This window comes from Myotis nattereri, assembly GCF_964212035.1.
Source record: "Myotis nattereri genome assembly, chromosome: 15".
In the NCBI taxonomy this organism is placed as follows: domain Eukaryota; kingdom Metazoa; phylum Chordata; class Mammalia; order Chiroptera; family Vespertilionidae; genus Myotis; species Myotis nattereri.
In genome coordinates this window covers 236089-261031 of record NC_138090.1, presented here as the reverse complement: position 1 = coordinate 261031, position 24943 = coordinate 236089, and the positions used below count along the sequence as shown (strand labels likewise).

At 64.6% G+C, this 24943-nt stretch overlaps 3 protein-coding genes and 1 long non-coding RNA gene across 13 annotated transcripts; 2 read left to right on the top strand and 2 right to left on the bottom strand.

Moving 5' to 3' along the window:
* Positions 1-3439: 3439 nt before the first annotated feature.
* Positions 3440-10013, top strand: CDK10 (cyclin dependent kinase 10). 10 transcript variants are annotated; one of them, XM_081108634.1, is made up of 13 exons: positions 3440-3580; positions 5055-5127; positions 5690-5761; positions 6227-6329; positions 6432-6513; positions 6609-6676; positions 7311-7363; positions 7522-7591; positions 8141-8200; positions 8469-8592; positions 8679-8818; positions 9116-9168; positions 9468-10004. In XM_081108634.1, the coding sequence occupies exons 1-13, from the start codon at positions 3494-3496 to the stop codon at positions 9563-9565; spliced, it is 1083 nt and encodes a 360-aa protein (XP_080964760.1). In that variant the 5' UTR covers positions 3440-3493; the 3' UTR covers positions 9566-10004. The 10 variants fall into 10 exon arrangements, 9 of the variants coding, with proteins under 9 accessions (XP_080964760.1, XP_080964762.1, XP_080964761.1 ...); XR_013996933.1 differs by having other exon boundaries at positions 3444-3580; positions 8679-8925; positions 9468-10011; XM_081108636.1 differs by having other exon boundaries at positions 3444-3580; positions 8679-8800; positions 9468-10013.
* On the bottom strand, positions 10006-13869 carry SPATA2L (spermatogenesis associated 2 like). Its single transcript, XM_081108633.1, has 3 exons — positions 13430-13869; positions 12867-13170; positions 10006-11709 (listed from the first exon to the last, which is right to left on the bottom strand). The coding sequence occupies exons 2-3, from the start codon at positions 13167-13169 to the stop codon at positions 10741-10743; spliced, it is 1272 nt and encodes a 423-aa protein (XP_080964759.1). The 5' UTR covers position 13170; positions 13430-13869; the 3' UTR covers positions 10006-10740.
* Positions 13870-14507: 638 nt separating this feature from the next.
* VPS9D1 (VPS9 domain containing 1) lies at positions 14508-24938 on the bottom strand. Its single transcript, XM_081106848.1, has 15 exons — positions 24719-24938; positions 23430-23505; positions 22108-22200; positions 21855-22017; positions 20514-20625; positions 20381-20443; positions 19947-19999; positions 19761-19848; positions 19409-19494; positions 18639-19132; positions 17530-17659; positions 17094-17302; positions 16698-16794; positions 15423-15527; positions 14508-15162 (listed from the first exon to the last, which is right to left on the bottom strand). Exons 1-15 carry the CDS (start codon positions 24815-24817, stop codon positions 15069-15071), a joined length of 1962 nt encoding a protein of 653 aa, XP_080962974.1. The 5' UTR covers positions 24818-24938; the 3' UTR covers positions 14508-15068.
* LOC308530292 lies at positions 15451-21179 on the top strand. The gene is made up of 5 exons (XR_013996836.1): positions 15451-15611; positions 17102-17169; positions 19368-19416; positions 20000-20152; positions 20820-21179. It is a non-coding gene; the product is annotated as an uncharacterized lncRNA (long non-coding RNA).
* Positions 24939-24943: the final 5 nt, after the last annotated feature.

Sequence of the window (24943 nt, the reverse complement as noted above, 5' to 3'; positions counted from 1 at the left end):
CTTGTCCCTCTCCCTAGATCGCTCTTGTAGCCATCAGACTGTGGCCGAGGTGACCTCTGAGGCTGGGCCAGGACAGGCTCATTGGAAGGCTGGCTGGGGGCTGGAGCCCGGAGCCCCGAGCTGCCCCCTGGTGGAGGTGCTGCAGTCAGCAGTCCCATCTCTGAGCCCTCCAGCCAGAGTCAAGCAGAAGCCAGTGTCAGTTAGCAGCCCTGCGAGTGGCCACCTTGAATGTCCTGCAAGGAGAATCATTCCATATGCAATTCTTAATCAACACATATTACTTTAAATATTCTTAACCTTTTAAGTAGTTGTAATATATGAAACACTTGTATAAAACAATGTGAAAAAATAAATTCCCCACTTGAAACTAAATGGAGAATAGGATGACATGAAGTGCCCAGTGCAGGCTGTGGTCACTTGGTTACAATCATCCAGGCTGTCTGCAGGGTTGAAGTTCGAGGGGGCTCTGGACCTGATACCCGGGCTCCAGCATCTCCCTCTGCCATCAGCCTCGGGCAGGTGACTTAAACGTCCTGTGCCTCAGGTCCTTCATCTGTCAACCGTAGGGACTCGAGGACCTGCTTCAGAAGCTGGTCGTGGGGCATTACTCACAGGCTCATTCCCGTGTGGCTAGGCCCGTGAGATGTGGTGGGAACAGGGTAAACGGCCAAGCCGTCCTGGTGCAGGACGTGACGCTGTGAGTGCTGCTGACGCACACACATCTGCGCAGAGACCTCTGCGGTGCTTTACTGGAGGCGTGAAGGGATGTGCCTCCAGCTGCACCCCCAGGGGTCCAGGCAGGGAAGGGCCTTCTGCTTTTTGTAACATTTGACACACTCGGCTTTTCACAAGTTTCATGTATTCCTTGCAAACTTAACAAGTTTAAGAAAATGTGGCCAACATCAGGAGTGTCCGTTTGTGCAGCGTTCTGACTGATAAAGTTCTGTACAGAGAGCTGTTACCAGCGTTAGAATCCTTTGGAAACTGTGCTCCTGAAACTTCACCTGAGGCACACCTGCCTTTTCGAGGTTGTCTCCTGCCTGAGCCTTTGGCAGCCTGGTCTCCACGGCGGATGGCAGAAGTCTCCTTTCATCCTGGAAAGAAGGTGTCTAGGTGAAGCTTTTGAACGTCGGTGCACAGTTCTGTTTCCAACCTCACCTGTTTCTTTGTCCTGAACCACGAATCTAGTCCCTGTGCTTTGGCCGTCACACAGACGTCGTCTGCTTCGCTGCAGACTTACTAAATACCTGGATGTTTCCTTCCTTCTAGAGAAACGTGGGGCAAAGGTAACGTCAGGCAGGAACAAAGTTGTCATTCCACAGATCGTCATCACTTCGGCCTCAAATGAGACTCTCACCTGTTCCATCGGGAGCCAAGAGCAGAGGACCATTCACGAGGAGATGGAATGGGGCCCCTATGCCCGACACAGGAATCCCAGTACAATAGACGCCTATGCTTTACAGACTAAAGAATAAACGACCACCTGAGTCGCTGTCCTTACTCACTGTGCTCTGAGGCTCAGCCGTGATGGCAGAAGGGCCGCCCTGCCCTGTGGAAAGCTGCAGGTGCCCCTTCGGGAGATGACAGTCCCCCTGCCCCACCCGTGACTACCATGGCCTCACCTTCCCCAGGGCTGCTGGCAGCTTGGCTGAGGGCAAGAGTGACTTAAATTAGTTTGAATAAATCCCCTCCCCCGCCCCCGTTGGAACTGGCTGGCTGTGCAGTGATAGACAGACAGCAGGTGGCACCTCTCCCTTCGGTTCAACTCCCACCCATCCACTCCGAAGGAGCATGGGCTGTGTGGTGAGACGGCCCCGCACGTGGAAAGGTGGGGCTCTGAGCACTCCACCTGAAGGTGTCGCATTCCCTGGAGGGCTCGAGGGCTCAAGGGCTCCCGCCTGGCTGCTCCAGGGCATTAAGAATCCAAAAGGAGAATGTGGAAGGGGGGGGGGGGGCAGCCGTGCAGGTGGAACCTGGGAAGTGGCCCTGTCACAGCTGCCCGGGAAGAGGACAGCTGAGCTGGCACTGCCCATCTTTTTGGCTGTGAGGGCTCCCTATGGGGACGGGCCACCCGGGGGACCCCTCAACTGTCCCACCTCACCAGCAGTGCTCAGGTGCAAAGAATGCCCCTCTGGCTGGGCTCACATTTAGTCTGGTGACACTGTTCGCTTCCTTAGTTCCTGGAACGGTCAGCAGGCTCTGCACACAGTTCCTACTTCTCTGTTGATGAGGACTATGTTCTTTTAGTATTAAATAGTACAACTGACTTCCAACCAACTAATTTTGGTATAATCTGAGAAATCTCATATTGACATCGTTTACTAATACGTTATTAGTGTCACTACTTATATTCAATGTGTTTATGCATTCTGATTGTCACAAGTAAATATACAGAAAAATCAAGTCCATCCAAGTGTGGATTTGACCCCATAGGGTCAGGACGACTGCCCTTCTCCATAAAGTTTCTTGCAACCATTAGATTTGTATTATTGGACCTAGAAATTACCCTCCTTCCCCTGCCCTGAGCATCTCAAGTAATCTGAACACTATTTACCATGGTGCTCATTCCAGCCTCATTATTAGCTTATGAATGAATGAAAAAGAGCTGGGCTGCCCCAGGGGGCTAGGTGGAAAGGTGAAGGGAGTGAGGACAGATGGGGGGCCGCTTCGGGACGAACTCCCGAAAATAAGGGCGACGAGCAGACGCTGAGACGGAGGAAGCCGCGGGGCCTCCGGCTGTGCCCGGGGCGAGTGTCCGGGAAGGCGGGACAGGACGCCGCCCGGGCGACACGGAGCGACCCTGACCCCGCGGGACAGGTGCCCCCGCGGAGAAGCCGCCCAGGCGATGGGAGCGCCTCCGGGATCTCATCCCGTTTTTATAAAACGCGCGCTGTACTCCTGGAACTGCTGCGATGTAAGAAAAAAGCTAGAATGAACTGTTCGTTTAACTGGAAATAAGATGATTCCCACGCATTAATTTCCAAGTTGCACAATGTTCCTGACTTACGTTACGTTACTTTAGCGCCGGCAGCACGGCCCCAGCCCAGGCCTCCCGCTCCCGGTCCCTGACGCGCACGGCGCTCCTGACCACCGTCCCCACGGCCCCGTCCGCCCGCCCCAGCCGGACAGTGAGCCCGCCGGGCAGGGCCGGGCACCGCGCCAGGGACCCCAGGACCCACCGCCGCGTGCGGGCCCGTCCTTCCCCGCAGGCCCTGCCCGCCCGCCCTCCGAGCGCCGAAGCCCGGGCCCCGCGGCCCCTCGCGGCCGCTCCTCCACCAGCCGCCGTCGCTCGGCGCCCCAGCCCGGCCAGGCGCCGGGTAGACAGCGAAGCGCGAACCTCCAGAGCCCGAGCGGGTCCTGGGAGCGCAGGTCCTCCGATGCCCTCGGTTCCCTTGGCAACCGTCGCCAGGGGCAACGCCCCGGAAGTGGGGACGCGCCTGCGCCGAGGGAGCCGTCCGCGCCTGCGCCCCGGGGAGCGGGTGCCGCGCTCGGCATGGCGGAGCCGGAGCCGGAGGCGGAGCAGATCCGCCTCAAGTGCGTCCGCCAGGAGGGCTTCTTCACGGTGCCTCCGGAACACAGGGTGCGTCGGGGCGCTCGGGGGAGAGCCGCGCTCGCTGCGGACGGGCGGCGCCGACGAGCCCGGGCCCTCAGTGTCGCGCTAAGGCGCCGCGGTTTCCGGCAGGGCGGGACGGCAGTCCCAGAGTTCCTCGCGGCCGGCGCGGAAGCCGGCGCCCACCCCGGCGAGGAGGGGCGGTCCGGGCTCGGGCGTCCTCACGGGCGTTTTTTAGAGTTTTGCGCCCCGGAGCACCTTGTGTCGGAGGAGGGTTTGCTCGGGGGCGCGGGCCCGGCCCCGCCTCCCTGTCCCGTTGCCGCCGGCACCATGGCCGCCCCTTTGGTGGAGGAGGAGGGGAACCCTGGCGGCGGGACTGTGGTCTCCCTGGCGCCCCGAAAGGCCCCGTCCGCACCCGGGAGGGTCACCCACGGCCCGCGGCGGAGCGGGCGCTGCACCCCCAGCTGCGCCCAGTGGGGGCGCGTCCCCGGCTCGGGGCGCTGGGCGCGGGGAGCTGAGACGCACCCCGATGAGGACGCAGCCGGGTGCACAGCAGGAGGCGGTTCAGGCAGCTGCCCGCCTCTCGGAGGAGCACCTTCCCGGGGGCGGGGGGAGGACCGGAGGGGGTCAGGGGGAGGAGGGGGAGGCGGGCACCGAGGGGCGTCCCCAGTCCCCGTTTGGCCCCCAGGCGTTAGCCAGCGGCGCGTTGGGGGCAAGGCTTGGTCAGGGAAGAGGCGGGGGCCAGGGAGGAGCTGTTGGAGTCCAGTCCTACCCGGGCGCCCTCGGCCCGCCTGTGGTGCACCCCTAGGAGCGTGTGTTGGGGTACCAGCTCTCCCCTAGGACAGAGACCCCAGAATGTGCTTTACTTCCCTCTCCCCTGACCCTCCGGAGGGGCGGCTGTTTAGCACAAGGTGGGCCAAGCACTCGGGTTGGCCAGGACCTAGTCACATGGGCGCACCCAGCTGCAAGGGAGGCTGGGAAACAGCCACCCACGGGGGCTGCAGGCCCCTGCGCCGCCTTTCACAGCTCGGAGGAGGCAGTGAGGCCCGCGTGCAGGGGCGGGAGCCTCTGCCACAGACACATTCCCTGCCGGGTCGGTATTCCTGACGCTTTGCCATCTGCGGAGCACACCGAGGCTGGCGCCGCGCAGTGGACTTGCTGTGGCGATGGGACTGTTTTCTGATTCGTCCAGTTTGGTCCCCATGAGCCACTTGAGGCCGCTGAACACTTACCATGTGGCTAGTGCAGCTGAGGAGGGGAACTTGTCATTTTGGCCACAGCTGGCCGGTGGCTACCTTGTCAGGCAGGCCCACCTGGGCCGTGGGATCGAAGGGCGCGTTGCCTGCCCAGCATCTCGTCCCCCTTTTCTCATCTCACAAGCCCACGTGTGTGGCTACCTTTCTGTCCGGTGAGTGAGACCTCAGTGGTGCAAAGAAAGTGTGAAATAGCCGTCTTCAGTTCCATCCGCTGCCAAATCCTCGCACTACCAGCCTCTCTCTCACAGCTGGGACGGTGCCGGAGCGTGAAGGAGTTCGAGAAGCTGAACCGCATCGGGGAGGGCACCTACGGCATCGTGTGTGAGTGGCCGAGGTGGGAGGCCGGGCCTGGGACCGTCCCACAGAGGCTGTCAGGGCCGGCAGGAGCCGGATGAAAGCCTGTGCAGGTGATTACCCGCCTGGATTGCCGTCAGGCTGCTCCCGGTAACCACGAGTGGCCCGTTGCAGTAGTTAGTGCAGAACTCGCCAAGAGCGCGCAGCAGCCGGACGCCGGTGTGCTTCCTGCTGCTGAGTATCTCACAGGCTGCACAGTGCTCTGCGGAGCCATCTTTGTGCAAAACAAGGCTTCTTTGTAGATAAAGTACCTGATTTGGTGTGAGAACGTGGGAACAACAGAGCTCCAAGCGGTGATCTGCATACCCACTCAGGGAAACTTGGAGGGAGCTCTTTATAACTAGGCACCCTGTGCCCAGGCAGGCGAGGACTCCCCAGGAGCACGTGTCTAGTGGGGCCACGGGTGTTGGGTTGCAACTGGGCTCCTGGTTGTCAAAGAGAAAGGGAGCCCAGGCGTCAGGAAGAGGCCGTGTGGTTCAAGGGTGTGCGCTCGGGGGCGGGTTGCAGTCCACCATGAGTTTCCTCCCAGATCGGGCCCGGGACACCCAGACGGACGAGATTGTCGCCCTGAAGAAAGTGCGGATGGACAAGGAGAAGGATGGTGAGCAGGGCAGGGACACCAGCTCAGAGTGGGCGGGGCAGAAAGGTGCAGGTTGACTGAGGCTCCCTGAGGACTGGACCCCGGTACTGAGAGTGCCCGGCGGCCCTCCGGGAGCATCTGTGTGGTGGTTGGAGGGGCTGGTCTGTGAGGGCCCCAGCTCGTCACCCCCACCCTCTGGGCTGCAGTCCTCCGTCTCCCTCCTCATCTGTCTCAGCTGCCACCCCCCACAGGGCCTTCCCCTCCCCAGGCCCGGAGGCAGCCCCTGTGCGCACACCCCTCACCTCCCTGGATGCGGCGGGGCAGGGCTCTGGGGTGCTCACAGCTGCTGCTTTGCGTCTGACGCAGAAAGGACGACCTCAGTTCTCCCGCGCGAGCACTGGGGCCCTGACTGGAGGGCGGGGCTCGCTGAGGGCAGGGTGCAGGGGTCCTGTCTGTGGTGGGCTTGCTGAGCGTGTCCGGTTGCAGGGGTCCCCATCAGCAGCCTTCGCGAGATCACACTGCTCCTCCGCCTCCGCCACCCGAATATCGTGGAGCTGAAGGAGGTGGTGGTGGGGAACCACCTGGAGAGGTGAGCGTTCTGGCCTCGCACGGCCCTGCCCCGCCCTCTGCCAGCCCCCCACCCCCGGCGAGGAGGTGGAGGTGGCCTGCGTGCTCCCCTTGCTTCTTCCAGCATTTTCCTGGTGATGGGCTACTGTGAGCAGGACCTGGCCAGTCTTCTGGAGAACATGCCAACGCCCTTCTCAGAGGCCCAGGTGCGAGGGTGGGGCCCTGAGGGCTCTTGACAGGTCCTTGTCCAACACATTGGTGCCCGACAGGGCCCGCCCTGACCTCCTGGCCCTCTGCACAGGTCAAGTGCATCGTGCTGCAGGTGCTGCGGGGTCTCCAGTACCTACACCAGAACTTCATCATCCACAGGTGGGGGCTCTGGGGGGCCAGAGGGGGGCAGGTTCTCAGGTGCTGGGATGGCATCAGCCTGGAGGAGTGTGGAGTCTTGGGCATTTGTGCTGTACTGACCCCGGCTTCCAGTGCGCCGCTGTCCAGGGTCTGAGAGGAGCAGGAGCAGACAGGCTCGGTGCAGTGGAGGTTGTCTTGATGCTCCTGGGGAAGCATCAGGACAAAATAACACCTCCTGCTCTGATGGTGTGAGTGAAGTCAAGGCTCTGAGAAGTCCCGCAGTGGAGAGCCTGCCTGGGGTCTTGTGTCACAGGCCAGGAAAGGCCCAGACTTGGGGGGTGGGGGTGAAGGGGGACCATCTGAGCCCAGAGCAGGACTCTGCAGGCAGCAGCTCCCTGTGCCCTGGGGCAGTTTGTGCTGCCCTGGGCGGGGAGCCAGGGCAAGACTGGAAGTTAGATGTGGGCTCGAGGCCTGGCTCTGCCACTTCTCAGATCCTTGAGAGCTTAGGTGTCCAGCTGCCTTTTCTGCCTGCCCTGCTCATTTAATAAGTTCACGCAGGAGATGTGTGGGAGAGCGTTCCGAGTGTTACCTGATGATGACAAGACTACCAGTGGCGGTCACTTCCTGGGACCCTGACGTTCCCTTTCTGTCACAGGGACCTGAAGGTTTCCAACTTGCTCATGACCGATAAGGGTTGCGTGAAGACAGGTGGGTGCGGGTGCTGGCTCTGAGGTAGGTGTCTCTGTGCCTGCCGCCTTGCTGGGGGGCGGGGAGGGCAGATCTGTCCTTATAAGCTCCCTGAAGGCTATGAGCTGGCCCCTCACTGGGTGACACCCCTCCCTCCTGTCTGCCTGCCTCCGTCACAGCGGATTTCGGCCTGGCCCGGGCCTGTGGCGTCCCCGTGAAGCCAATGACGCCCAAGGTGGTCACTCTGTGGTGAGTCCCTGGGCCGGGGTGTGCCCGGTGGGGGCGTGTCGGGGGGTCCCTGCCGGCCTTTGAGCTGCACACACTGGAGGTTGGGTCTGGGGCAGCTCCCGGCAGCAGGACACCCAGCCTGGCTCTGTGTCGGGAAGGCGGTTGCTACCCTGCCTGCAGGACGGGGTGGCCCACGTGGCTGACTGTAGCTGCTCACTGCGTTTCCAGAGGCAGCTCAGGGGCATGGCTAAAGGGAAGACACTGGAGTCGGATGCCTCCTGCCATGTTACTCAGTCCCGTCTATGAGACGGCGGACAGTAGGCCTGCCCGAGGACCCAGTGCTGTCTGGGATGCACTCAGGAGCTGTCCAGCAAGGGCAGCTGTGTCCAGGTGCTGCTCGCGTGGGCAGAGATTCCCAGGAAGGCGGGCTGGGTGGTGTCAGCAGTCCTGCTGCCTGGGACGTCTCGGGCTCCCAGAAAGACTGGTGGCCGGTGGGTGGGCTGCACAGGTTCGCTGTGCCCTGTGGACGCCCTGGAGCACTGGGCGTGAGGTGGGCGCTTCTGTCTGCAGGTACCGAGCCCCGGAGCTGCTGCTGGGCACCACCACGCAGACCACCAGCATCGACATGTGGTGAGGGCGGAGGTCGTGTGGGCGCCGTCTGGGGCGATGGGGCTGGCATCTGCTCCCAGCTCAGGGAGGTGGCCTGCGCCTGGGATCCCCAAGGGAAGCCCCCAGCACTGAGGTCCACGGGAGGCCCTGCCCTGCAGTCACCAGAGGCCTGCTGGGCCCATCTGTGGCCACCCCATGTGACCTCTGGAGCTCCAGCCCGTCCCAGAGCCGCGTCGGGGTGGTGCTAACGGGTGTGTGAGGTGAGGCACTGCTCTGCTCTGCTCTGCAGGGCCATGGGCTGCGTCTTGGCCGAGCTGCTGGCCCACAAGCCCCTTCTCCCGGGCACATCTGAGATCCACCAGGTGGACCTGATCGTACAGCTGCTGGGGACACCCAGTGAGAACATCTGGCCGGTGAGCACCCAGCTTCTGCCCTCCCCCTCCCTGCACCCCTCCTGCCCCCGCTGGGCCTGCCCCTGCAGCTCCGCTCCCATCCGCAGGGCTTCTCCCGGCTGCCACTGGTCAGCCAGTACAGCCTGCGGAAGCAGCCCTACAACAACCTGAAGCACCGGTTCCCGTGGCTTTCAGAGGCCGGCCTGCGCCTGCTGAACCTGCTCTTCATGTACGACCCCAAGAAAAGGTGCTGACCACGGGCGGGGGCACTGCACCGAGCCCTTTGAAGAGGGCTTCTCAGAACACAGGCCGTGCCGCCACCAAGGGTCCCTCCAGACACGCGTGGCGAGCCAGGTGCCCAGTTCTGTGGTCTCTGTCCACTCAGATCACGGAGGCCACTGTGAGGCTCCCATCACTTTCTGGGCCCCAGCCCCCTTCCCACCCACCTTCTGTTGCTGGGAAATGGGAACCAGGGCTGCCGGGTCGGGCAGCTGTTCGGGGGCCCAGCCTGAGCGAGGGGTGCTCACGGCAGACTGTCCCCCAGGGCGACGGCCGGGGACTGCCTGGAGAGCTCCTACTTCAAGGAGAAGCCCCTGCGTGAGTCCCCAGGACCCTCAGGCTCCGTCTGCAGAGCTCCTGGCTGGTGGCCTTTTTCGGGGGGGGGGGGGGGCTTGGGACGGCCTGAGTTCCTCAAGCCCCAGCCTGTGATGTGGGGGTGGGGGGCACTCCCAGCCCAGACCCATCCAGGTGGCCTGCTGGCCCTGCATGGGCAGCCGCTGGACACTGGGCACACATACTGTCTGCAGGTCATAGGGGAGCAGAGGGAGGTGCAGGGGGGCTCCAGGGACCTGAGGTGAATGCCAAGTGCCGCCAGTGCTGACGCCCCCTCCCCACAGCCTGTGAGCCGGAGCTCATGCCCACCTTCCCTCACCACCGCAACAAGCGGGCTGCTCCCGCCGTGTCTGAGAGCCAGAGCAAGCGCTGCAGGCCCTGATGCAAGGCCCCTGCCGGCCAGGCTGACGGCTCCCGAGATCCAGCTGGACCCTTGGCCAGGACTCACCAGCTGCTTCAGCCGACCGCTCTGATTCCTGCCTCCTCACCCACCACTGCCCCCGACAGCAGGGTGTGCACGGTGGGTGATGTGGATGTGGGCACCCTGAGCCGGGCCCCACCTGAGCTGTGGTGGCCACACCTGGGGCCCTACTAGGTTCTGCCTATTGCCCCGCCCTGGGCTCCTAGCAGCTCTGGAAGCACCCACGGGGCTCATCTTGGGGGTGTTGCTGGCTAGGGGTGTGTGGAGGGGTTGGGTGTGGGTTGGACCTGGGTCTGGGCCATGACCACTTGGAGACAACAGAGCAAATGCCCTCCTGGGGGCAGAGCCCCAGGGGAGGGTACGGTTGGTGCTACAGGAACTGAGATAAAAGCTTTCCTGACAGACGCAGGCGGTTCTGTGTCCTTTAATGTGTGGAGGTTCTGTCCTATGACAAGTACTGGGAAAGGGGTGGGGTGGACAGGGGGTGGCACCTGCACCGAGGGCTGTGGCAGGCACAAATGTTTACCATTGCTCCTGGGGTGGGCTTCATGGGAAGTCTAGGGGCTGTGCCCAGAAGTGACTGACAGCCGGTACAGGCTCCATCGGCCCCCACCTGCTGCTGCCTGCTCTCCAGAGCTCGGGCACCGCCTCTCCAGTTTGAGATCAGATCATCTCTCCTCCATCCATGACCCAGCTTCCTGCACAGCTATGACCAGGGCACATGTCCAGCCAGTGCTGGCCTGTGACACCCACAGTGGGGCCAGGTCAGCCACGCACCTGGCAGAGCCCTCTGGACACCTGGTAGGAGGCAACATGTTCCAAATCGGAACTACAGGGAGCATCGGGGGCTCCAGGCAGACCATGGGGCCCATGGTGGGGAGGGGGAGGTCCTTCATGGGGACAGGCTCGGGTGCCTTGACACGGTCAGGTGGGCTAGACCTACGCAGCACGGTCAGGCGTGGGTCTGAGTGGTGGGGTCTGGGTAAGAGGAACTTTCCATGGGAGGCAAGACCCCAGCCACCTGTGGAGCCTGGGCTCTTCTGTCCCGGGCGCAGTGGCCGAGGCTGGGAAGGGACAAGGGCAGAGAAGCACCACGGAAACACTGGGGAAGCCCTTGACCAGGGGCCTGGCTGGGCCTAAGGCCGGGCCCCAGGGCTGTCGTAGAGCAGGGTGTCCACCTCTGCGCGCTGCAGCCACAGGCGCTGGTGGGCGTCGCCAAGCAGCGCCCGGAGCTCATGGCCCATGCGGCAGGCGGGCAGGGCCGCGCAGTGGGCAGTGTGCAGCTGGCGGCAGGTGTCGCAGCAGCGCGTGGGCAGGACGCCAGGGGCCAGGCAGCTGTGCACCTGGTAGCCAGCGGGCTCGGCGATGGGCCTCTGCACGTGCTGGGGGCTGGGGCTCCCAGGGGCTGGGGGCGCAGCCAGGTCCCCGGGCCGACTCAGCAGCTCTCGGCGCAGGGAGAGAAAGGAGAAGGCCTCGGGCTCGGGCTCCTCCTCCTCCAGGGCCCCGTAGGGCGGACTGCGGGGCGGACTGCTGACCCGCTGCAGTGCCTCCCCCTCCTCCATGGGCTCCCAGGCCTCCCCCTGAGGGCCCCACAGTTTGGCACTCTGCTCCCAAGGCAGAGGCCGGTAGGCCGGCTCCACGGAGGGGGAGCCTGGGCCTGGAGAGGGCCCTCCGTACAGGCTGGCATCGTCTGAGTCCGAGTCCGAGTCCTCCTGCAGGTCCCGGTACAGGTCCAGCTGGGCCCGGAAGACGGCAGGGGAGCCGCGGGGGGGCAGGGGCGGCGGCTCCTCTTGGCGGGCCAGTCGCTGCTGCAGCCAGGCCACGCAGGAGGCCACGTCCCCGCTCGCCCGCCGTGCCTGCAGCAGCTCCTCGGCTGGCAGCACACTGGTGCCCAGCTGTGCCAGCACCTCGCCCAGGATCTCACACTCGAGCCGCAGGGCGAAGCAGCCCAGGGCCACCTGCACCAGCTGGTGGGCGGGGGGCAGGGCAGTCACCGTGAGGCAGTGGTCGTCCCTGGGCACGTAGCCCATCTTCTGGAAGCTCTGGATGAGGAGGTCCTCGGACAGCGCACCCTTCAGCACGTGCACGTAGCCCCCTGAGAACGTCTGCAAAGGAGGCCGGTTAGCAGCAGCCCAGCCCGCACTCCGCCCTGGCCACTCGGCCACACCCGCTCCGATGGCAGCCTGGTGCCAGCGACTGGGGCAGCCCCCTCACCACGGTTTAAGAAACGGTTCGGAGGTCAGAACACACTAGAGCCCGCACACTGAGAAATCCACTGCCTTCCGGGCTCCAGGTGGGTAAGTGCTTCATGGACGGCAGGGTTGTGTGCACGACAAGAAAACCCGCTGGGATGGCGACCTGCTGGATCCCTCTGCAGCTCCAAAACCCACAGCCCTGGGACCATGAGCCCTCCTCGGCTCACAGCGGTGCCAGCTCCTCGCAGCCAGGAGGAGGCAGAACCAGACCTCCCCCAGGTCTGCCCAACACCAAGGCCCAGGAGCGCCTCAAGGGCAGGCCTGTTTTCTGCTCTCAGCCTCCCCTGGGCTCTGCACGCCCCCACCCTCCACCCTACCCTCTGAATGGATGAATGAAAGTCCTAGAACCTCAGACCAGCTTGTGTCCTCTGTGAGCAGTGGGTTCCAGAGCTCCTCTCCCCAGAAAGGCTGCCGCTGCCATGACAACTGTGGAGGCCACTCGCCCACGTGCCCAGTGACATCATCACCTCCCTGCACTTCCGAATTAAGCACCAGCGCCTGCCCCCTTCTGCTGGTGGCTGCACATCTACAGGGGCCAGGCCAGCCCCGAGCACAACCGCCCTACCTGGGCCAGGGGTGAGCTAGGCGCATGCCCAGTCTGCCCCCCCTCCCCCAGCCCCTGCCTGCTTTCCCAGGGCACACCCCCCTGGCTTCATTCTCTATCAAGGGGATCAGCCCACATCCTGGAGGAATGAGGGCGACCATGGAAACTCGAGTCCTTCCCGTGGGCTTGTCCTAGGATTTTTATGGCAGCTTTGGGGAGGGCAGTGATGGAAGCTTTCAGGGGCAGGAGCCACCCAGGACGCAGGCACCCTGGGGTGGTCTCCACCCACCCACCCCCTGTTCTCAGCGCTGGGAGTGCCCACGGGCCCTCGGCCCAGAGCTGACCCAACACACGCAGGACCCCTCAGCGCGCTCTGCACCCCGAGACCAGGGGCCGAGGACCCCAGAAACCCCTCACCCCCACGCCTGGTCAAGAAAGCGCCATCCTCGTCGCTGGCGCCCACCTTGATGGTGGTGAACTCCTTCCTCCAGGGCAGCAGGTACAGGTGCACGGCCGCCAGCTCCAGCAGCTCGAAGGCGCGGGCCAGGCCGCGCAGCGCGGGGGCCAGGTCGGCGCGGCCCCACAGGCCGTCGGAGAGCAGCGCCAGCGCGTCGTCCTGCAGCGCCCCGTGCAGGTCGAAGTCCTCCACCAGGATCTGCCAGAGCACCGCGCGCAGCGACGGGTCCCCGCACACGCCCGCGCGCCCGCGGCGCAGCTCGCGCTCCAGGCACTGGCGGTAGTCCTCGGACAGCGAGCTGCTGCCCATCCTGGGGGCGAGGGCCGGGCTGAGGAACCGGGACCCCTGCCCGCAGCTGTGCGCCCAGAGCCCCCACCCAGCACCCACAGGACCCGTCCAGCCCGGGACCCAGTCCTCGCCGGCCGAGCAGCCCGGGTACCTACTGCAACCCCACCTGGGGCCCCACCCGCCCCGCCCCGCCCCGCCCTCCAGCGGAGGCCCCCCCCCCCCCCCCCCGGAACAGAGGGCCCCTCTCCGGTAGCTCTGCGTGAGCTGCAGGCGACCCCTACCTGTCGGTCCCCAGCGGTCCCCGGGCGCCCACCGCTCAGCTCGGCCTCTCCCCCAGCAAAGCGCTTCCGCCCGGAGCCGGCTCCGCCCACCGGCCTCGGCCGTGACGCGCGGGGCGGGCCTTGCTTGAATCAGTCGCCACCGCCTCTGCTAACACCGGCCGGGCGGGGCCTGTCCGTTCCCGCCGGTCCCCGCGGGGCCCGTCCACCTCGAAGCCGGCGCGGGGCACAGCGGACACTCGGTGAACGAGGGCGTCCCAGCGGCGGTCCCACCGGGCAGGGCGCCGGGCTCAGAGGACCGACGGGCCAGGGTGCAGGAGCGCAGGTTCCTCGCGAACCGCCGGCGGGGATCTCCTCTGGCGGGCGGGCCCCGTCGCCCTCCCCGGCGAGGTGAGTGGGCGGTGCGGGCCCGTCGGTCCTGGGCGCTGGTGGGCAGCGGCCTCCAGCCCGCGGGGATCCTGACAGGACGGCGGCCCCGGGTGCCCACGGGCTTGCTGGGCTCAGACCCAGGCCCCTCGCCATAATATGTGGGCGGCGGAGGGACTGCACTCTCCGTGGCTGGTGCGAACCTGCAGAAGCCCTAGAACACGGTCTGGCCCAATAAATGCCACTGTTCCTGTTTTTGTAAGAGCTTTTCCCAAAGAGCCTAGCACTGCGCCCACGACCAGCACCTGCTGTGCTGGGGCCCTGCCCTCCCCCCCCCCCCCCCCCCCCCGGCCTCCAGGGTGCTGGGGGGGGGTGTCCTCCCTCACTGGCAGGTGCTGCCCATGGCTGGGCCCAGACACCTGCCCTCTCCTCTCCGGGAGTCGGAGGTACCACTGCCCCATGTGCTCCCACCTGGAGTACAAAACAGTGTTCTGCCCAGGTGTGACCTCCAACCCTGTTACCCCACCAGGCCCTGCAGAGCATCCTGTCCCAGGGGCCCACCCCAGGCTGTCCCACTCCTGCAAAGAGGGTGTGGGGGGCAGGCCTGGTGTCGTGGATCTCATCGCTCTCTGGGAGTCTGGCTCTTGCTGGTCAGTAGAGTGGGTGCTGTCCTGCCTATGCCTCTGCCCACAAGAGTGGGGAGCAAGCAAGCTACACGGAGGGAGACATCAGTGACTCTTTATTTTCAGCAGGTCAGTGGCTGCTGGGGGCACGGAGAGTCAGAGCAGGCCTCAGCTTCCCACCCACCCAGAGGGGATGTGCAGGGGCAGGAACTTGCCAGGGGGTGTTGGATGCCCACTGCCATGGGCGGGGGGTGGGGGGGTGGCTCAGAGTCGGCAGGCGTGGGCAGGTCCCTCAGGGCCGCCTGGGCCTCCAGGGGAGAGGAGTGGTCGTGTCCAATAAATAAACAGGCAGTTTCAAACCACTGGGCCCCGGCCTCCAGGGCAGGGGCTGACAGGCTCTCTTCTTGATTCAGACAAGAACTGGCTCAGGGAGCTGTCACAGGGGCAGAAGGCCCACGCCCTGGCTCTGCCCTTGTGCCCCACCGGGGAGCCCACAGCTCTCTGGGGAGAGCGAGAGGGCCTCTCGGAGGCCGAAACAGGAAAGAGAAGGGCCTGGCTCAGCTTGGCCCCGTCCTGCCAGGAGCAGCTCCTCGGGCAGATGTAAGGTAGGATGGGGTGGAAGCTGCAGAGCCCGGTGAGATGTCCCATCTCCTCTACTTGCCCAGGGCCCCCCGGGGCAGCAGCTCCACATAGCTCAGGGCGCTCTGCAGGGACGTCAGGCAGTAGCCCCCCTCTCCAATCAGATACCTGTGGGACAGCGTCTGTCACTGAAGGAGGCCCTGGAGTTCTAGAAGGGCACTTGCCCTCAGGGGGCAGGACCAGGGGCTGTCAGGGAGGCTGGGGGGGGGGGCAGCCCACTCCCCAGGCGGATGCTGCTCAGAGCTTGCCCCACTGTCCCCCACCCCCAATCGAGGGGTGTGCTGAGCGAGGGGTGGCAGAGAGAGGCTGGGGGAGGGGTCGTGGGCCATGTGTGCGGTGCCTGCCCGGCTCCCCAGCCCGGGCCCTACCCCTCATGGATGAACTCCTCCAGAGCAGCGCACTCCGACACCAGCTGGGGGAGGCCGCTTCTCAGCACCACGAAGGACAGGATGGGCAGGAGGTCGTCGGCGCCACTGTTGACAGAAGCACGCTGGCCCGAGGCTCCGGGGCCGTGGGGCTGCTCCATCCCCAAACCTCGAAGCCCCAGCTCAGCCCCGGTGAGGTCCCGCGTTTACTGCCGCTCTCTGCACCCATCCGCCCAGAGCACCCAGGAGTAGCTGGGCCAGCCCCAAACAAGCCCCATGGGGGCAGGTGGGGCAGCTTTAACCGCAGAAGCTTGCCCCAGCCGGGGGAGCAGGAGATGGAGGGGAGGCCCAGGTCCCGGGCAGCCTGCTCACGCCTGAAATCACGTGTCACTCAGCTGAGCACGCTGACCCTGACCCTCGGTGAGAGGAGTCTGAGTGAGCTGAGAGGGGAGTGAGGCCCGGGGGGCTCCCCAGAACCTCAACCCAGGGCCCCGTGACCCATGCTCTCTGGGGAGAGCAAGAGGGCGGACTGTGGCTGGCGTCTGATAGGAAGGCCTCTCACACCATGAGCTCCTGCTCGTGGCCTTGCCCCCATGTCCCGTGGGCACCGCACAGCTGCAGGGACACAGGCCGGTGCCCACAGAGACAGCTGTAGGGCTGCAGCCAGGCTAACACTTCCAGTCCTGGAGCTGAGCCACTGCAGGGACTCGCTTGGAAGCCAGATGACAAACTGGGGAAGGGGCCTGTGGAGCCAGCCGAAAGCCCTGCCGACCCTGCACTGAGGCCCAGCACCTGGCCCGGGGGGGGGGGGGGGCACTGGCTCCCACTTTTCTGCCGACCTCACACTCAGCTCTGATTTCTACCTGCCCGTCACCTGCAGGCCCCTGGGTGTGGGGAGGTGCCACAGCCTGCCCACCAGGCTGCAATGATCGGTGCCTTCAGGGTGACCCTGGTCCCAGGGGCAGGGTGGCAGGAGGCAGTGCCCCTGCAGGGGCTATGGGAATGCCAGCCCCAGATGGACAGCAGAGCAGGAGGCTGCAGGCCACAGGCAGGACCAGGCATGAGCGCCCCCGGCTGCAGCACCTGGGGCGAGGGGCAGGGACGATGCAGGAACCCCAGGGCAGGGAGCAGGCTCTTCACTAAGCTCAGGCAGCTTCCCCCAGGTGTGCATGGAGGGACGAAGCACATACATCTGGGGTGAGCAACCCTGAATATCATCAGATTAGCCAGCGGGTCCCTGGCCATCACGCACCCCAGGCCGTGCCCCCCCGGACTCACATGGCGGCCGCGCCAGGCTGTGGTCTCGCCTCGGGTGCAGGCTCCTGGGCCCAGTAGTAGCCCTCAGCACAGGCACAGATGACCCGCAGGGCCCGCACTGCAGCACAGAAGCGAGGTTTGGGGTGAGGGCAGGGGCAGCCAGAAGAGCCCCAGCACTGCCCCACACCCATCGTGTGGGTGATCCCTCCCGTGGGCATCGCGCTCACACCACTCATGTCCCATGGAACACACCCCGTTAGCCAGGAGGAGACCTGCAGCTCAGACAAGGCACACAGGCCCGGTCGCCAGCTGGGACAGGACCATGGCTAGTGTGACCACGCCCCCTCCTCCCACCTCCCCAAGGCTGGTGTGACCAAGCCTCCCCTCACCAAGGCTGGTGACCACGCCCCCTCTCACCAATGCAGTCCAGCTTCTTCTGGGGACAGCACTCCAGGACCAGCAGCCCCAGCTCCTGGGCAGCAACGCCGTAGGGGTAGGTGCCGGCTCCCAAGGCCTCAGGGTCCCGAGGGAGCAGTTTGGGGGGGATGCCAAGGGCTGCTGGGGTTGCATTACTGTAGAGCTCCATGCTCCTGCTCAGGGCAGCCTCCCGGGGGCGGTACACACTCCTGCGGCGGAGAGAGGCCAGGCTCAGCTGCCCAGGGGACCCTGGCCGGGACAGGCAGGGTGGGGCGAGCTGGCCCTGCCCCCAGTCCCAGGAGGGTGGATGTGCCACCACCACGGGCAAAGCTGAGGATGCCTCGGAGTAAAGCACCGTTAGCAGTCACAGCTCTGGCCGGGATGGGGCGGGTGGTGACACACGGGGAACCTGGAGGGGCCTGGGGCTGGGACGCACCTGTAGAGGGCCAGCAGCAGGGGCCAGAGTGGGGAGAAGAAGGGCTCCTCGATGCAGGCCAGGCAGCGGTCCTTGGAGACGGCTGTGTTGAGGCCTTCGAAAGCCAGGAGGGTCAGCGAGAGCAGCCTGTCTGCCAGGACAGAGCCGACACACGGCACTGTGGGCCAGCTGGCAGCCCCGGACGTCACCCAGACGAGTCCCCACCCACCACCTTCTCTGCCTCCCAGAGCCAGCCTCCGTGTGCTGGGGCCACAGTTAGCATCCTGGCTCAGTGGGGAGGGCTGTCTGCCTGGCCCTCTCTCCACTCCCCTCCCATCACCCCCTTCTGTGTCTAAGTGGCCTAGGGTCAGAGCTGGAGTCTGGGCCCTCATCCCTGGGTGCTCACAGGGTCTTACCCAGCCCCACCCCCGAGGGGCCAAGGAAGCAGCCTGGGAAGGAGAGCAGGAAACAGGCTCTTTCGGGGAAGAAGCCTGGAGAAGCTTTAGAAGCAAATCCAAGGACAAGAAATCTGAGGCCCAGAGAGATGGAGCACCCTCCTGGGGAGGAGGGAGACCTGCTCAAAGAGATGGGGAACCACCTGGGAGAGGGGGACCTCCTGGGATGGGGGACTGCCCGGTCCCTTGGAGAGCATGGCCCACAGTGAGAACAGGGCCCTGTCGGGCTTCGGTTCTGGTTCTGAGAAACCCTGACAGCTCCCTCCTTGGGACTGGGAAGTCACTGGCCACCTGGGCCCACCGCAGGGAGCCCACACACTCTGGGGAGGAGCCACCGTCAGCCTCGGGCTGTGCCTGGCAGCCTTGGTCTGGAAGGACGAGGACGTGAGTCCAGCCCAAGAGACAGCAGGGCCACTGGCGGCGAGGCCCTGAGGATGGACCTTCCCAACCACAGACTGCGGGGGGCCAGGCGTGATCCCCGGGCAGCCCAGACACAGCAGGGACTGAGGGAACCGGACCACAGCCAGACCAGCTGCTCCGGAGCCGGGCGGGGGCCTGCCTGCTGGCAGGATGTGTGGCTCAGAGGAAGGTGGAGGGGAGGGCCCTGCAGGACGGGGCTGGCCTGGCTGCCGTCCCAGCAGCTCCCACCGCCCGCCTGTCCTGCGGAGCCCTCACCGACCGCGTTGTGAACGTCCTTCACGATGCTCCTCAGCGGCTCCAGCAGCGGCTCCTCCTTCACCCCTGAGGCCTGAGGGTCAGCCCCCCGCCCAGGGCCCTGGCCCCCCCTCTCTGAAGTGGCCAGGAACTGTTCCAGGTCCTCAAAGGAGCTGTCCTTGCGCACCAGGGGTGAGGGAGACCCCTTAGGGCTGCTGTCTGCCCCTCTGTTGGGGGGCCCGGGCTGGAGTGGGGGCGTGGGGGGACTGGTGGGGGGGCCGGCAGGGGGATGCGGGGCTGGGCTGGGCTCCGGGGGGGACAGCATGCAGTAGAGACTCTGTGAGGGCCGGAGGCGCCGGCTTCCAGGAGCCAGCAGCCCCTCGGCATCAGGGGGCAGGGAGCAGCCGCCGGGGGCTGGGGCGGCCGCGGCGCCCCTGCTCACGACGTGGTACAGCGCCCGGTACACCGCACACTGGAGCTTCTTCAGGAGCTGCGCGATGGGGTGGTCGGGAACGCTGCCAGCACAAGCGGAGGCCGTGGGTTAGAGGGACTGCGGCCCCTGGCTGGCCTCGGACCTGGGGGCTGAGCAGCCCACCCTCCCCACACCCCTCGTCCAACAAGCATCTCGTATTCCTTCCTCCAGAGTCTGGCCCACCCCTTGGAAGAAGCAGAGAAAGGCCCTGAAAGACCACTGGGCAAAGGGGCCTGGGCAGCACGCCCCCGGCCCATGATCACCTCTTCCCCTCCTAGGCCTTCCAGCAGCCAGAGGGCGGGGCCTGAGGACCCTGTACCTGAGCAGGTGGGACACCAGGCTGGTCACCAGTGACAGGTCCCCAGGGCTCCTCTTGAGCTTGGCCTTCCAGTGCTTTGGCCATTCCTGCAGGACAGGAGACCGTGGAGGAGAGCACGGGACCCCCACTAAGGGAGGTCCCTCCTTCCTCCTCCTCCCCCAGCCCAGACAGGGCTGCACCCCAAAAGGCCAGGCCTCCTTGTTGATACCTACCCTGGGGTGCAGTGAAGATCCAATGCCATCAGGCCCAGGGGACCCTGTGTCCCACAAGGGGGCAGAGGGGTAACCCTGACCCCAAGGACCCCCACCCGGAGCCGCAGCCCGTAGCCCAGGCACCTGCCCCCGGGACTCACGTGATCTTGCTCGTACTCCAGGACGGCGGCGTAGAGGGCCCGCTGCTCCCGCTCCTCGGGGGTCAGGGTGACCTGACTGCAGAACCTCCTGGGGAGGAAGGACGGGGCTGGGCCTCGGGCGCTGGGTGCACCCCCGTCCTCCCAGCTGCCCTGAGGCCACGGCTGGACCGACGGGAGGGGACGCACCTGTTGGCGGCCTCCTGGAGCCGCAGCCGTCGCTCCTCCATCTTCCTTTGCAGCTGGCGCAGAGCTAAGGCCGTGCCCGATGCCCTGCGCCTGCGCTAAGCCCGGCCGGACTCAGGGTCCAGTGGGCAGGGCACTGCCTCGGCCCTTCAGGAGGTCTGGGCTAGTGATGGCGCTGGAGGACGGGCACCCACTAGCCAGGAAGGCAGGTGACTTGAAGGATGGGGAGGAGTTCCTTTGCTGGGGGGCAGGACGGTCTTTGCCAAGGGGGGTGTGCGGACCATTCCCCGAGCACATGGCTCTCCCGAAGCTGAAGAAGGTCGTGCCCACACCCTGACCCTGTCAGCTGCTACTCTCTCCCCCTCCTCCTCCCTCAGCTCAAGGTCACATTCCCGATCCCCCCTCTGGACACAGAGGCTGGTGGACAGAAAGGATACAGTCTCCTCCCGGGCCTTGGCGATCACCAGGTTCTCCATCATCTGCCGCTGCAGGGACAGGGTCTAGGAGGGGAGGGGGGAGTAAGGCCTGCTTCCCTCCCCCAGCAACACAGCCTCCCTAGGGCCTGCTCACCAGCGACGTCTTCTGCAGGGCCTGGCTGGGGTCCAGACGGGCCATCCGGGCTTCATAGGCGGCCTTCAGCTTCTGGTTCTGCAGGGAGGCCTCCTCCAGGGGTGTCAGCTCCCTGGAAACGGGACAAGCTGCTGTCCAGGTCCAGGAAGCCCAGCAATGTTCTGGGGACCCGAGAACCCTTCCCAACCCAGCCCTGAGGCCAGGACGTGAGGGAGTAGCCATGGAGTCGGCAGGAAGGGTAAAGGAGGGAGGGTGTCTGGGGGGCCTGGACCACAGCCCCCTGAAATGCGGGCGTCCTGTTGCCAGGAAGCCAGACCTCAGCCCTTGATGCCATTCAGTCATGTGTGTTCGGCAACAACATGAGACTCAAGGCACCACGGCACCGTGAGCAGCCCAGGAAAGGGACAACCACCTCTACTGGAGAACAGCTCCACAGCCCCCACCACCAAAGCTTCGGTCCCACCTCTTCCTGCTTTCCTGGGTGGGGGATGGGGAGAAAGGCTGCCCCGGGGTGGAAGCGTTGGGCCTGGCCCTGCCCCAGAGCCCCAGGTGGACGAGCCAGGGGCCTGGAGCCTCCGGAGCAGCCTGAGGCATGGTGTTCCGTGCCCCCAAGCCCCAGCCGTTCAAGGATCAACTGTAATTTGTTGTTACTGTTATCACGTCATGTTTAACAATAATGGTGGTGTTATAGTTTTCTACTTGATTCTTTATTTGCTAGGTCAGATTTTATAATTTCTTGTTCCTGCAGGTATTTCTTTTCTCTGCAGGTATTGTCTTTTCTTTTTAAAAAAAGATGTTTTTATTGATTTTAGGGAGAGAGGGAGGGAGGAAGAGAGAAACATCGATGAGAGAAAAACACTTATCAGCTGCCTCCTGCATGCCCCCTACTGGGGATCAGGCCCAAATCCCAGGCATATGCCCTGTGACCTCTTGGTGCACAGGCGACACTCAACTGCTGAGCCACACTGGCCAGGGCAACCTGTGGGCATCGTCACACGTGCTTTTCATTTCTAAACACAGAGAGCACGATTGCTTTACAAGCCGTGCCTGATAACTCGATCCGACAGCTTTGTACTCTGTCCCTGCTGTCGTTCCTTCGGTTCCTTACTTCCTTGTGTGCTTGGTGATCTCGGACCCTGTGCCACTTATTTTACGGAAGTTAAAGGAGCTTTTCTCCAAGGACAGTTTGTATGTGTTTCCGCCAGGCACACGGGCATTTCCATCCTGGGACCCATTTCACCTAAACGAACCATGCCACGGTGAGCTCCCTTCGCAGGCCAAACCCAGGCTCCGCTCACCTTCCTTGTGCCCGCGCCCCCCCCCCCTCCGCCCCCATCTTACTTCTTAGAGCTTTGCGACTCCACCACCTGAAGCCTCTGGAAGATCTCTGGCGGCAGGAACGGGAGCAGCTTCCCCCCTTCGTCCGAGTACACCCGGCGGTGTCGGCTGGTAGGCGAGGGGCCAGCAGCCGCCACGGGCATGGCTGGCTTCAGGCAGGCTTTCCCTGTGAGGCACACAGAGCCACAAATTGGCACAGGGCCCCACAGGCCACAGAGGAGACAAACTTAGGGGGATGGCCCTGCTGGAGACCCACCAAGCTTGGCCACCGTCGACTGGGCTCTCTCCAGACACTGCTCTGCCAGCTTCAGCATCTTCAGGGCATCCGGGGGCACGGGCTCGCCAGCGTCTGGGGCACGGACAGGAAGACTGGTTACCATCACTCATTCACTAACCAGATTCTTGCTGAGATAAACACAAGGGCACGTTGACTGTCTCCTAACCTCTGACTCCCAGGCCAGCCCTCCCACCCCTCACCTCTGACCATCGGCCCTCGGGCTCTGAGCAGGGCCAGCCCAGCATCTGACTGACTGTCCCACTGACTCAGCTGGACCGTCAGAGCCTCTCTCTACCCAGCGGGGCCTTTTCTCCTGAGGACGTCACATGCACCCACAGCCCCTCCAGCAGGTGGGCCACCATTCAGGGACCATTTCACAGAGACAACTTCTTCGCCCACTTCCTGGCCTTCGGCTGTGCTCAGCCCACCCTCACCCTCCCTAGGGCTTCCACTCTATAGACTCTCCTACCAGCAGACACTCACTGTAGGAGCTGCCTCCCCACACCCCTGGACACCACCAGCCCAGGTCCTGACCAACCTCCTGCTCCCTTCACAGCCAGCCCCTCAACACACTCCCACTGAAACTGCCCTCACCCCCACGTCTTCCCTAGTCCCAAGTGCTCCCCAACCTCTCAGGGTCTCTCTCCCCCAGGACACCTCCTGGGCTACTGCCCCAAACTCCTCCCAGTCCTTGTCCTGCAGTCCCCAGACCTCTGCTAAGCTCACTGGCTCCCTAGGGCTGCTCTGACTGTGGTGACTCCCACCTCTCCCCAACCAAGGTGCCCTCAAGCAGAATTCTCCCCCTCCAGCAAGTCTGGTGAAGTCCACCTTCAAAGAACATCCCCCAGGCCATCCACTTCCAGGAGGTCTCACCACTGCTGTCCCCACCATGGGGACCTCCTGGAGGCTCTGCCCCCATGCCGGCCTCTCCATGAGCTAACCCTCCTGTGGGAACCACCCCAGCTCCTTGCCTGCCCCTAATGCACGAACCTGCCCCGGCCTGCCTGCCTTTCCTCACACCCAGCACCCACTCTCAGCTCAGGGCTTTTGTTCACCCCTCTGCTGGCAGGCTGCCCCCAGCCTTTGCTCCGGTCACTCCTCCCTGGTCACGTCCTACTCGACTACCCCCCCCCCCATCACATCACAACACGATAGCTCATGCTGACTGAGTGCCCAGCCATTCACCTTCTGCTAATGACCAAGTGGGTAGGACAGGACACCCCCAGGCCTGAAACCCACCAAGGGCTTAGGTGTCCAAAATCTGACCAGCCCAGGAGCAGCAGTGAGGCTGAGAGCTGTACCTTGGGTGGTTTCCACTTCTTCCAGCAGCACCTGGGAGATGTAGTGGATGCTCCTCAGGTATTCTGCATACGCCTCCTGTGCCCCCGGAAGAGAAACGGCAGGGGTCAGGCGGGACAGGCAAAGGCCTCCATCAGGCCGCCTGCCGCCCTGGTGGGGAGCACAGAAACGGTGTCTGTTTATCTCGGAGAGAGCCCTGAGCATCCAGCCCAAGGTGGTCGGCTGATTGGCTGGTCTGCCTGGGGCACCGGTATATCAGTCTTCTCCAGACCCGAAGGGGAAGGTGCCCAGCTGGATCCCCATCCCTTCTCCCTCGCCTTTCTCCCCAGCACAGGCAGGAAGTGGCAGGGGAAGCAACTTTGAGAGTTGCTGTCATTTTCCACGCTAGGCAACAAGTTTCATTTCTGTGCCCTTCATTCGCTGGCTGGCAAATTTTTTTCTTGGGAGGTTAATGAGGGAGTGCTGCTGCAAATCGTAGAATCTGTTTCCGGCTGGGGTTCTGGGCGATCCCTTTCCTGGACCCCACTGCCCGGTACAGGGGATTCTAGAGCATTGCCAGGTTCAAGGGTGTGGGCATCCTGTCCGGCTGCCTGCACGGAGCCCAGGCGGCACTGGGACTCACAGCATGGTGTGTGTGTGTGTGTGTGTGTGTGTGTGTGTGTGTGCGCGCGCGCGCCCGCTGCATCCCAGTCCCCAAATTATTCATGTTTAAGTCCACACCGCAGAGATGAGGATCCAATGGATGCGGGAAGGGTTTCCGACTTGGGGACAGCAGTGGACGGAGGGCCCGGGATGTTTTTCCTGGGCTCGCCCGCAGCCCGCTCCCTCCCGCGCAGCCCGGGCGGCTCGGCCGGCTTTTCCACCCGGCCGCCAGCCTGGCTGACACCCCTCCCGCCACCGGCGGCGGCGACAGGGAGGGCGCAGCACCGAGAGCCGCACTTAACCTTCTCGGATGCCGCCCCGTGGGAATCTGACCACATCCGCAGCGTCTTCCCGGAGAAGCGCACACACGGAGCGGAGCGGCTGGCGGTCTATGCGGAGGCAGCTGCGCGGACCCTGCAGCATCCCCTTTACAAACGCCGGCGCGGCTCCGGTTCCGACTCGTGGGACAGACGGGAAAACGGGGCGGACAGGCCTGGGAGCTGTCCAAGGTCGGAACCGACACCGCGTCCGGCGCCCCGCAGCCGCCGGGGGTCCCGGCCGGCGCCCACCCCGCGGCCCCGCCCTCGCCCACGCCCACTGAGCCGGCCTCTCGTGGGGGCCGGGCCCGCCGCGCCTCGTCGCGCCTCACCCGGGGCCGATTGCCGGAGTCCAGCTCGATGGCCCCGTTGGCCAGCTTCATAGCGCACTGCAACGGCTTCACCGCGCCGTCCCCGGCCGCAGCGGCCATGGCGCCGGGCGGGGAGGCGGTGCTGGCGGCCCAGGGGCGGGGCGAACGGCCTGAAGCCCGGAACGAAGAATGCGAGGGAGCGGGGACCGCCCGAGCCGCGGACCGCCGGAACACACGGGACCGTTT

What these genes read in the sequence shown, in the direction of transcription:
- VPS9D1 (XM_081106848.1), bottom strand. Translation starts at nt 24,817, where the DNA reads ATGGCCGCTGCGGCCGGGGACGGCGCGGTGAAGCCGTTGCAGTGCGCT. An exon ending in CTGGTGTCCCACCTGCTCAG is followed by an intron (nt 19,133 to 19,408) that starts GTACAGGGTCCT and finishes TTGTGCTGGCAG; the next exon opens with CGTTCCCGACCACCCCATCG. An exon ending in CAGCCTGGCGCGGCCGCCAT is followed by an intron (nt 15,528 to 16,697) that starts GTGAGTCCGGGG and finishes TTCTGTCAACAG; the next exon opens with TGGCGCCGACGACCTCCTGC.
- SPATA2L (XM_081108633.1), bottom strand. Translation starts at nt 13,169, where the DNA reads ATGGGCAGCAGCTCGCTGTCCGAGGACTACCGCCAGTGCCTGGAGCGC. An exon ending in AGGAGTTCACCACCATCAAG is followed by an intron (nt 11,710 to 12,866) that starts GTGGGCGCCAGC and finishes CCTCCTTTGCAG; the next exon opens with ACGTTCTCAGGGGGCTACGT.
- CDK10 (XM_081108634.1), top strand. Translation starts at nt 3,494, where the DNA reads ATGGCGGAGCCGGAGCCGGAGGCGGAGCAGATCCGCCTCAAGTGCGTC. An exon ending in GTGGGGAACCACCTGGAGAG is followed by an intron (nt 6,330 to 6,431) that starts GTGAGCGTTCTG and finishes TGCTTCTTCCAG; the next exon opens with CATTTTCCTGGTGATGGGCT. An exon ending in CCCAAGGTGGTCACTCTGTG is followed by an intron (nt 7,592 to 8,140) that starts GTGAGTCCCTGG and finishes TTCTGTCTGCAG; the next exon opens with GTACCGAGCCCCGGAGCTGC.